Here is a 12,486-nt window from a genome sequence, read left to right on the forward strand (position 1 = left end):
TCCACCCCTTCCACGATCTCTTGTCCCATTTCTATCTGGCAGAAGGTAGTGTAGCATCCGAACCACTTCTGCCAGGTTCTTCAACAGACTCTACCCTTTGCCTGTCCAGACTCTGAGCTCTGTGCTGCCCACTGCTCCTAGTAGTTTTATTTATATGCAGTACATTTATTATGTTTGCTACTATTATTGTTGTTATTATTAGTAGTTATCATTTATTTGTTTATTACTATCCATTTGCCTTTTATTTGTTTATACATTTATAGTATAGTTTTTTTTTTTTTTTTTTGTCTTGCACTTGTCTTGTATTTGTGTATATGTTATACTGCAGTATTGGGGAACATTATGGTATTTCGTACCACTGTATACTGCAAGACTGTGTGTATTGATGGTATGATGGTAAAGCCATTCGTGTGACTTGAAAGTAATCTACTCTAGCCGGGCTTCAGTTTGTATTTCATGCAGTGTAAGTCAAAAACATAAGCTGTATTGCCATCATGCCACAAAGGAAATTACAAAGTGTAAAAGTTTTCAAGTCTTGGTCTTTTCCTTAATCAAATGTCACCTGTCAGCATTAGAACAAATTTTACTTTAAAGATCACGGGGTGACTTGATGGTTTTACTAGCTCTTTATTTCTGTCTATATGATTTTTTTTTTTCTTTTCAGAATAAATAATTCTCATGGAAAACAGGAAGCCTCCAGGCTGTGACTAGGTTAAGAGAACAAACGCTATTGTCTGTGTTTCATAGTTTTTCATGTGTTTACTGTTGTCGATGGCATATGGCCTAAGTAGACCAATAATAGAAATTGTTTTTTAAAGCAGAGCTGTTTTATCCATTGGGCTTCGGAACAAACATGCCAATGACTCTGTGTTCTACCTGACAAATAGGGCCTTTTGATTAGCTTTACTATATAGACACTTACCAGGTTGTTGTTGTTGTTTTTATTATTATTTTTTGTCCCTTGTAGTACTGTAGATTATGATTTCATAGGATTCTTGTTTTCTTGCTGAAATTTTTCTTTATTATATATTGGTGCATTTATAGCTGTATAATCTTTTTAAAATACTAACTTTGAGGAACATGATTTCATTCTCCTACTGCTTATGTTTAGAATCATTGAATTTGTGATTGTCTGCCTTGTGTAGTTAATTATCAAAGTCACTGTGTAAGAGAGTATTTTTTGGAACATGTAAATTGTCTCCTGTGTAAATAGAAGTTGTGATATTTGCTGCCTTCTATTTCCTGTGAGCTACTTCAAATTCGAGTTGAGATGAGCTCCAGCAAACGTGAAGCAATCATGTTTGTTAATAAGGGATCAGTAACAGGAGAATCTAAACTGAATTGTAAACCATAAGGTTCTGGTTGAGCGTTTACACATAAATCATTTTGTAACCATGAATAAGTCACTATGTCTGCCAGTAAGTGTATTGTAAAATGGATATTCACAGTTATACTATAGTTTAGTACTTCAAAATAAAACACACACTGAGGTGGTGATCACCTAATGGAAATTTATTTGGCTTATAGTATTACAACAATGAAAATGAGCTCTTGCTTTCTAGATTAAGAGAGATATTGTGAATATCTGTATCTTAATTTTTGTCACTGCCTCCTTTATATGTTATCAGAAACATTGATGTCCTGCAGGTTTTCAGCTTTGCTACATGCAGCTTTCAATTCATGATGTTATGCCAAAGAATTTTTTTTTCTTATTTTTTTGCAGATGTAAAGTACAAATGCCATGGGTTTGGATTTTGATGTAAAGACGTTCTGTCACAATCTTCGAGCCACCAAACCTCCCTATGAATGTCCAGTAGAAACATGCCGCAAAATTTACAAGAGCTACAGTGGCATTGAATACCACCTTTACAATTATGATCATGACAACCCTCTGCCCCCACACAGCACCCCTCTCCGCAAGCCAAAAAAGAAGGGGCGACAGTCACGAGGGTCTGGTGGTGGAGCAGGAGGTAGCTCAACTCCTTCTGGGGGTACAGGCCAGCTCAGCCCTGCCCCATCTGAAGCTTCCCATTCCCCAAGCCGTGAGACTATGACATATGCCCAGGCTCAACGTTTGGTGGAAGTGGATATTCAGGGTCGGGTACATAGGATTAGCATCTTTGAAAACCTAGATGTTGTTTCAGAGGAAGAAGATGCCACTGAGGACAACTCTATAGGAGTAAGCGTCAGTGGAGATGTCAGTGGAGCAAAAGAAAGGCCAGATACTCCAGCTAATACAAATGCTGGAGGAGCCAAGAGCACCAACAACACCCCAAAATCAGGGAAGCATAAGAACAAAGAGAAAAAGAAAGAGGCATCTGTACACCATCATCACCACAATGCCTCATCTGGCCCAGCTGTCAAATTACCAGAAGTTGTCTACAGAGAACTGGAGCAGGATTTGCCAGATGCCCCTCCAAGACCTTCTTCCTACTACAGGTATAGAATTTAAATTTTGCTGCTATGATGCAAGCCCCAGGCACTGCTTAAAAGGAAATAATAAATCGTGCACTTAATATTATGCTGTTTTTTTACTTCTCATGATAGGCACTGTATTTTTTAAAGGAATGTCTTAAAATATTCATGATCTACTAAGTTCTCATTTTTTGCTTGTAGGTATATAGATAAATCTGTAGAAGAACTAGATGAAGAAATAGAGTATGATATGGATGAGGAAGATTATATTTGGCTGGATATAATGAATGAAAAGCGACAAACGGAAGGAGTGATGCCTGTTCCTCAGGAGATTTTTGAGTATCTTATGGATAGACTAGAGAAGGAGTCTTATTTTGAGAGCCATAACAAGGTAAGAATCTGTTTTTGGCAGTGTGGGTCTTTGTATAACATCTATTGTAGTTGCATTTTAAACACAGAAACAACAGTTTGAGTGTATGTAGTGATAGAGACCTGTGATAGAGTACAGTAGTTAAAAATGTAATCTTACATCTCCTGTCACAAACAAATTAAAATATACCCAAAGCTGAAAATGTCTTTACAACCAGTGGATTATTTTACAACTATTATGATGTTCTTGGCATTGAATACGATCCAAAGTGATTGCTTTAGGATTTTAATGAGGGTGCAAATCTTATAAGTAGCATGGAGTCTATTTTGACCTTGGCAAGAAGATACAGCAAATTGGCAAAGAGAAAAAAGCTTGCATTTTTTTTCCACAGTTTTATTTATTTATTTTTCTCAAAAACATCATGAAAATGAAAAATGTATTACTAGGTACTGTCCGCTGAAGTCCATTTGAAAGCTCTGTATAAACAAAGAGGTACACTTAAGTCTTTCTAACTTCAAAGGCAGACATCTATACTCTACTGGAATTTTTACTGATTTCCTTCTTTTCCATTTTTCTGTCTGATTTAGGCAGACCCCAGTGCTCTGATAGATGAAGATGCTGTATGCTGCATTTGTAATGATGGGGAGTGTCAGAACAGCAATGTTATTCTCTTTTGTGATATGTGTAACCTAGCTGTACATCAGGAATGCTATGGTGTTCCCTATATTCCAGAGGGGCAGTGGCTTTGTCGCCGCTGTTTGCAGTCCCCCTCACGGGCTGTCGATTGTGCACTGTGTCCCAACAAAGGAGGTGCTTTTAAACAAACTGATGATAGCCGCTGGGCTCATGTAGTGTGTGCACTGTGGATTCCTGAAGTTTGTTTTGCCAACACAGTGTTTCTTGAGCCCATTGACAGCATCGAGCACATCCCCCCGGCCAGGTGGAAGCTGACCTGCTACATTTGTAAACAGCGTGGTTCAGGTGCTTGCATCCAGTGCCACAAAGCCAACTGCTATACAGCTTTCCATGTAACCTGTGCTCAGCAAGCAGGGTTATACATGAAGATGGAGCCAGTGCGGGAGACTAGTGCCAATGGCACATCCTTCAGTGTGAGGAAAACTGCCTACTGTGATATTCACACACCACCTGGATCAATGCGCCGGTCAGCCACCCTTTCACATAGTGATGCAGAGCCAGAGGAAGATGATGAGCTTCTCGAGGATGATGGCAAAGGTTGGAGTTCTGAGAAAGTGAAAAAGGCCAAAGCCAAGTCCCGTATCAAAATGAAGAAAGCACGTAAAATCCTGGCAGAGAAGCGAGCTGCTGCACCAGTGGTGTCTGTTCCCTGCATACCACCACACAGGTTAGTTGTGTGTTTGGAAATCATAAAACATTAAAAGTCGGCTATAAAGAATAAGAGCTTATTTTATTTGAAAAGGTACACTGTTGAGTAACATTTGGTGACTAAAATTTAAAAGTAATATTTAGCAATTTTATTTTAATACCTGACTCGGCACTGATCAGACTGTAAGACATGATGTTGATCAATACTTAAAAGATACGCAAATTCTCTTACACAGATGCAAAGACACAATTATGCCAAAAAGCTTTGGCATCTATGTAGGATAAGATAAAATTATATTAATCAGTTGGTCTTGGGGATAAAAATGGAAACCCCTATAAACGTATTGTTCTGTACATATATTAACAATCATGATACACATGAGCCATCTCATATTAGTCACACTTCCTGAGCAGACTAGCAATATACAGACATGATTAATCAAGCAGATTTCCAAAACTGTTGGTGACCTGTGAAAATAACTGGACAGATCTAACATACTGTGATTAAGGTATAATGATGGTTGTTCTCACATTTGTACTGATGGCATGGCTTATAGAAAAAAAATATATAGCTTTGTCCCAAACAGAAAATAAAAGCCAGTGTATTATAATAATAAAGCAGACATGGAAAATCCAATTGGAATCATTTACAACCATGTCAGCCAGTGTATAAGTAGCTTGTACCAGAAATACATTTGCCATAACTGTTTCACCTATTTTTCTGTGATTTTTTTTTTTTTCTTTCCCACAAGAATGTTTACAGTGCATCAGAAATAACCCAAAATACAACTTAATTATTAGTATATGGTTACCACTTCATCCAGAAAGCTAAACCAAAAAATGAAAAATTGTAACACAATTCTGCTGATAACATTCAGAATGATACGCAGGTTACATAATGAATAATAGATGTATGTCAAAAATTGTGCTGATGAAACATATGTCAAATTTATATTTTTACTATTCATACCACCACTCTTTCCTCTTAGTAACTTCATTCAATAACAAAATGTGTCCAAACCACAGTGCAAGTAGTGAGAAAAGCGCTATATAAATGTAAATAATTATTATTATTATTATTATTAGCATCATGATTTTTTTTTTCCCCATCCTTGATATTTTCATTTCCATCTATTTTTTTTTTTTTTTAGTCAATGAATTTCAGACTTGAGTTAGATGCATATTGTAATACAAATAACTGGTAAACTTTGAGTTGTATTTTAATTATCAAAGTTAGAATACAATGGGTTTGTTTGATTTGTTTCTAAATTTATGTTTAACATTGCCAGGCAATGTTCTATATTATTCTGTAGGATGAGATGGAGATCTTGTATGTAGATTCTGAGTGGAAACATCTTGGTGGTATTAACTCTGATGCATTCAGTACTCCCTTGTTAGTGGAATATTATTGGTATTAGCTGTAATAATAAACACTAGTCAGATTTCATCACTATGAGAGGTATATTTTAAAATTGCTAATAATCATATGACATTTCTCACATTTAAAACCGTATTGTTGTAAATATCAGGGCCATGATAGAAAAAAGCTTGCAACTGCCTACAGTAAATCTTAATGCAGGGGTGGGCAGATTCAGTCCTGGAGGGCCGCAGTGGTTGCAGGTTTTTGTTCCAACCCAGTTGCTTAATTAAAAACCAATCCTTGTCAATTATTTAATTGCATGGCTTGCTCGTGCTTTAACTCTGCCATGTCAGGTCATTCTCATATCCTAGATTTATTTTCCTTTCTAAGGATATCATCCAAATGATTTGAAGTCTAAAACAGATGAGCAATTCTCAGTGCTTCACTTTTTTCTCTTCACTTTCCTTCCAAGTATTTAATTAAACCACATAGTGCGTGATAAATACACACAGGCGTAAATGAAAACAAGCTAAATGGAGAAATGCTGGTCTCTTTTGTAATTTGCATGGTATTGCTAATTAGGAGCAATTAAAAACCAAGAATACAGCTGTTTAAGACTAAAATAAGCAATAAGGGTTCAAAATCTTAACGAGCGAGACAACTAAAGTGAAGCTGAAGTGTTACTTGAGCAATAAGGGTTTCTTATTAAGCAATTGGGTTGGAGCAAAAACCTGCAGCCACTGCGGCCCTCCAGGACTGAATCTGCCCACCCCTGCCTTAATGCTGTGACAAGAATCCACAGTTTTCATTCTTCATAAGTAGTCAGCAAAATGGCTGCTTGGATTTGATGGATTTTTGGAGCTGCTGTTTTTTTTTGTATGCTGTTGACATGGTAGAGCACAATGAAGGATGGTTTGGTTTTCATAGCTGACTTGTATGGGGTATAGTTTAGAAATTATCTTCAAGTCTAATTTCAACAAGCCACCATAGTGAGTGTAGTTGCTTTGATTTTATAATTTAAGCCATTGTCACACTAAATCTTAATCATTGAAAATTGTTATGTGAATTAAGCCTATGACTGATAAATGATAAGCTGTGCATTTTTCAACTAGATGTTTTATACAATCATTGTATACATTAATTTGTTGTGGGAATTTGTGTTCTTTGGTGAAGTACTTTTTTATAAATTTGTAAAAAATACCATGTCTTTTCTAGCGGTTTAAGTGACTTCTAGGGGTGAATTGGTACAAATGTCTTAATAAAAAATCTTGCAACCTACTGATACATACTTTTGTACTGAGGTATAAAATTACAACCTATTTGTCTAAATCCTGAGAAAAATCTTGCCCTAAGCCAGAGCTTAACAAGCCGAAAGTAAAGAATGTATCTATCAAACATGTATAAGGTGGCAACCATAAGTGAATGTGATACTTTTATTTTAAGGTCACGCACATTCAGGTACAGATGTCTAAACAAAGGAATTTAACTTTAGAAGACCTGAAGCTTACAAATATGGGAAATGAATAGCTGTAGCAGTCATGATCAGAATTGCAGTCCAGGAAAAGCTGTCACATATTACATTTTTCACCAAACAGTAATTGTATTCAAATGATTTGATTATGTAAAACGTACTAAAATATATTCACTATCAGTGAAAGTGTGTACACACCCAGAAATTGTTCTGTTTTCGATAGATGTTGTTGCCATTTTTTTATATCAAGATACAATTACATTGATTTAAAAACATAGCCAGGACATTAATAATGTTTCTTATGGCTATTACTGCTTGAAATGACTGATTGTTTGTTTATTATTCACATATTACTGCAAAGCAATTTTCCCTCCATGTCCCACTGGTCAATATCCTTAGCTGATCCTTAACTAGTCATGTATAAAAGGCTAATTGGTTATTATAGAAGCCTTTGCAATTGCATTAGTGCAGCTGAAACCTGTTATTCTGTTTACTTGGGTTGCAAAGTGCTGGCACTCCTAAAGTTCAGTTCTGGGTTCAAAGCTTGCCAAATTGAAGAGACGGCTTTCTCATGTACAGCCTGTAATTTTTTGTTTTTCTTTTTTCCCCGTTTCTGTACAATGCTTAACAATGTTCCACATCCACAGATTCAACCATGTATTGAAAATTTCAAAATCCAGAAAATTTCAGAAAGAAAAATTTGTGTTTAGAGCACAGCAAATTTGACATTGAATTCATGTAAATGAAATGATGTGGAAGCATACCCAGAGGAATGATGGCTCAGGGAGATGGGGCTGGACAAGTAATGATCCTTCCACTGTTTCATCTACTTAAACCTTATTACGATTTTTACTTCATCCGTAGTCAAATTTGATGTATAAAATCTGATGTGCATAAGTTATATGCATATACTATGCCTTGAACATCTGTGGACTTTGGTATCCATGAGTGGGTCCTGGAACTGTATATTGTTTTTAATCAAAACCCTCCAAAACTTTGTGATGATGCAAGACTACAGATCAAATCATTACATTCAATTCCGATTGAAGTTACCTTTTTTTACAGGATATGCCACAGGGTGAAATTATATTTACCGTATATGCTCGCGGATAAGTCAGGACTTGATTTTACCGTATAATTTCTGGTATTTTATAATGTCGGCCATATAAGTTGAATGCAGAAAACTCACACTATTGATCCAAGCGATTATGATATGCTAACGCCCACCTGAGAGAGTAACTACGAGACACACTGCCCTTTTTTTTCTATGTGTTGTGCCTACATGACCACACGGTAATACCCAAACTATTCCGAAGCAAGGTTTGCACTGATTTGTGTTTTTTGTATCTCATACCCTCATACACCTTTATCGTAAGTGCATCCCTTATCTATGATGGAGCATTACATCAGAAGAAGTATGAAGCTGGTTTTAAATTAAACGTTGTTTAAGTAGCGAAAGAAATTGGTAACTGCGCTACTGCAACAAAATTCCATGTGTCTGAGAAACTGATGCGAGATTGGAGGAGGCAAGAAGATGAAAAAAAAAAAAAAATTGTTGCATTTTTGAACGGGCATATAAATCGGGGTCTGATTTTATGATCGATTTTTCAGGTTTCAAGACCTGACTTATACGTGAGTATATACGGTATACCCCAAATTCCCATTATTCCTAATAATTACCCCTGTGACTGTAAAACTGTATTTTTCCAATGACCTTCAACAAAAGCCAAGGTCAGTCACTAAGAAAAGCAAGAACTGATCAATGCAAGAATTTTTTATTTTTGGGCAATTTATATGTAGCATGTTCAAGAGTAAGGAGCTCCAGTGAACTAATATTAACCCCTGGTTAAAAAAAATAAATAAATATAATTTACAGAAAAGTACTTAGGATCATAGTACTTCTGATACATCTGATTAACAGCACTATTACTGACTCCCATTGCCTTTGGAAATTTCTCAGGGTGGATGAAGCACTGAAGATAGGTCAGTGTCCTTGACCAGGGAAAAATAAATGAAGTGATCACTTTTTGAAATGGAAAGAGAGAGTTCAGTGAAGCTCAAAAGAAACGCAAAGTTCAATGGTTAGCGAGCGCAGTTTTTTGCTGCTGACTACCAGCACTCACTCCTGATGTGAAATATTGAGCACTCCAATCACTCTTTCCTAAATGACGAGTGCAGATGGGTGGTGGTCTCCTGTTAAGCACTGAGCACTGCAAAGCACCAACACATAAAGATCTAGTGGGGGGGACATTCGGGAGCCATTGGTGCATTAACAAAAGGTGAAATTAGTTATATCAGCTGTGCGGCTCTTGCAAACTGCTGCCCTGGAGGGGCAGTGAGCAGCATGACAGCATTAGCACAGTAATTCAGAAGGGAACAAAATCCAGCCAAGGGAGAACATGGCTGATATGTTTCAATTCAAAAGAATACACTTCACTGTAAAATTGTGTTTTGTAGTGACTATCAACAAAAGCCAAATCCCTAGAAAAAGCAGAAATTTATCTATGGCAGGAATATTTTACTCTTGGACAATTATAAAAGAGCTACCAGTTCCAGTAATCTAATAATGTTGTTATTACTTATTATTTGACTGACCCTCTTTATCCAGGTTTACCTACATTTGAGATACAATTGGTTGCATTTCTTTTGTTTTTCAATTTGGAGCACAGGCAGTTGTAGTGACTTGCTCATGGTCACACAGTGTTGGTAACAGGAACTGAACCACTGCACTGTCTGTCAATAATATTAGCCCTAAAAAAAAAAAACTACAAGTATTCTGAGATTAGTCTGGAAACAGTTACATAGTACTTCTGATACATCTGATTAACCAACATCACTATAACTGATGCCCATTGTCTTACAAATTTAAAAAGCTAGTTAAGGATAAGCTAAGTGAAGTAATGGCTGTTTGAAATTGGGGCTTTGCAGCCAAATGTGTTACAATTAACTGGCAGATCAATAATTTTAAGTAGTAATTGCCACTAGCAACACTAGTAATGTCTTACCTGTATTTTTAAATCAAATTATTGGTATCTTGATTATAAAAAAGTCATCTTGTTTCTATCAAAAACATGAAAATATCTGGCTGTGTACTTACTTTGACTCGTTGTTTATAAAATGTTTTTTAAGAAGTAGTGTTGGGGGGAGCAAATGTGACAGGGTAGGCACTGGCTGTGCCCTAAGTGCTTGAATCCCTCTCAGCAGAAACATCAATTACAACACTAAGGAGATGACCCATGATCCACACCCCTGAGAGTGAAATGCTGTTGCGGAGGGAGACATGCAGTAAGGAGAAGAACACAGCCAGACATCTTTTAAAATGTCAGAATCATTTGAAACATATATATTTCCTAAAATGACCCGGATATACTGTTTTACAATATGTATGCAGTCTCAAGATGTGGATCAATACTCAAGAACATTTTGCCTTGAAAGTGGACGTGTTTGGTAAGATTTAAAGCTTTTTTTTTGCCCATTTGCACAAATGCTCTGTAGACCCAAATTTTATACTTAACATCATGTATGTTAATTTTAAAATGTTAAACTTAATTTTAGACCACTGTTTCCCATAGCAAGCAAGATAATGTATGCAATGATTATAAAAAATGCTTTCATGTAAAAATCACCGAATTTAACTTTAAGACAGTTGCATTTCGCACCTCTTGCCACAAGTCATGTAGTGTGACAGGAATCAACTCAGTTCTAGTGTCCCTAGCGGCACCTACAGCTCTCTGCGACTTGCCCTGACAAAATCGGACTAATTCAGAGATGTCTTCATATGGCTATACTGTACATTGTACATGTCTTCAAAATGCCTATACATTGTAATAAATAAAAACTTTTTTATTCTTTATTTGGCTTGTTAAGGTTATCTCTAACATTTTGAGATGTTGGATTTTTTGTTGTTGTTTTGTTGTGGCATTACATGCATGATGCAAAGAATGGTCTGTATTTTCTCCTCTAAGAACTTTGATTTGAAAGGAAATAAGGTGAAATGTAAACCACAAAAACAATAAGATTCCTTAAAAATAAGTAATCTGATTTTGTTGGAAAGATTTGGACATGCTGAAGAAGGCAGACTTCCGTAAAGAGGGGGGAAAAAAAGAATTGAGAAGTGAGCATTCCTTAACCTTCTGTTTAGGTGAAAGTGGACTTTGGCTGTAGGCATGGAAATCATTGATAACAATTTAAATAAATAAAATGTTTTGCACTTAATATTAAGGCTTTGGAAAAGTCTTTGCCTCCTAACTGATACTGCTGCTGTAAGCCCAAGTTTTTTGCAGTCCTACATTAAACTAAATGCATAAGAAAGTAAATGAACAGCAGTATTACTTAATTTAATTGTTAATTTTGAAACAGTGTGAATCTGCATGGAGTCTCTCCCAATGTCAGTGCGTTTTTCTTGGGTGCTCTGGTTCTCCTCCCAAATCCGAAAGACTTGCATGTGGGATTAATTAGCGATTCTAAACCAGTCCTGTGTAGTTGCTTTCAGTGAGGCTGTAGTTTTCTAAGCCTGAGGGTTATGAGATTGATCCATTAGTGATCACTTAGTCAACCAGGGACATGTAACTTTATGCAGTACATATGTCTGTTTTCTGAGTCATTATTGTGTGCCTTACATCCGCCAGTGGGCAGTCATTATTGCAAGCAAAAGGCAACATGACCTAACTGTATTATTTATTACTTTTGAGACATATGCCTGTCAGCTACAAGTTCATTAAAAGTGTATCTTTAGGCTGTAGTGCACAAGTAAAAGCTTTCAGGCTAATTCTACATCTTGGATTTGAAATAGAAAGCCCTTTTAAATAATCTCTTTCAAACTGAAAAAGGCTTGTTTTGTTCGAGTGAGACAATTATTTAAAAAAAGGCAAGAATATCAGGCAGTGAACACATCCAAAGGTTTACCTCTTCATAAGAGGATGTAAAAGACTGATTCAGGACACTTGTGCTTTGTTTATCTGTTAATTTGTGGCTGTACAATTCAACACAAATTTCTTCCTTTACAAAGAGGTCTGTTGTCTTTTTAGTAGCTAGTTCAGGCACCTCTGGTTATATACTCTAAACTCCCGAATTATACTGCTTTAGCTATCTCTGCTGATACTTCTCTATGCACATGTATTTGTTCCCCTGTGGGTGGAATTATGTTTTGAATTGTTTTCAAGGATTTCTTCATTGATGCCTCATCTTAAATTTATTTCTGTGTTTTAACCAGTATATTGTACGTCAGTAATAATGTGACATGTTCAGAGAATTATGCCCAATCTTCTTAAATGTTGTGATTTTTCAGAAATAAGAAAAATAACTTAATGACGTAATTCACCTTCTATAGTGAAAATTATCCCAGGGCACTCCAGAAGTACAGTGTAGTAGATTCCATATTCTTAAACTTTGACAAGTAGTTAAATGGTTTTGTTTCATGGTCATTGGTGGGCATTGATCTGGCATCACTTTGGTTAACAGCCCAGTGTTAAGGCCACTTGCCTTTGAAAAATACAGTTTGTTTTTATTCTCTGCAGCTTTTTATTA

The 12,486-nt window shown here is 36.3% G+C and overlaps 1 protein-coding gene across 2 annotated transcripts in view; it reads left to right on the forward strand.

Moving 5' to 3' along the window:
• brpf1 (bromodomain and PHD finger containing, 1) overlaps positions 1–12,486 on the forward strand; it is a 49,951-nt gene that overhangs the window by 16,853 nt on the left and 20,612 nt on the right. For both annotated transcript variants that reach the window (XM_028825266.2, XM_028825264.2), the window contains exons 2-4: positions 1,724–2,439; positions 2,617–2,806; positions 3,373–4,148. In XM_028825266.2, coding sequence (XP_028681099.2) covers positions 1,742–2,439; positions 2,617–2,806; positions 3,373–4,148 — 1,664 coding nt within the window. In that variant the 5' untranslated portion in view covers positions 1,724–1,741. The remainder of the gene's footprint in view (positions 1–1,723; positions 2,440–2,616; positions 2,807–3,372; positions 4,149–12,486) is intronic.

The sequence above is a fragment of the Erpetoichthys calabaricus genome, chromosome 18, assembly GCF_900747795.2.
Source record: "Erpetoichthys calabaricus chromosome 18, fErpCal1.3, whole genome shotgun sequence".
Taxonomy (NCBI): Eukaryota; Metazoa; Chordata; class Cladistia; order Polypteriformes; family Polypteridae; genus Erpetoichthys; species Erpetoichthys calabaricus.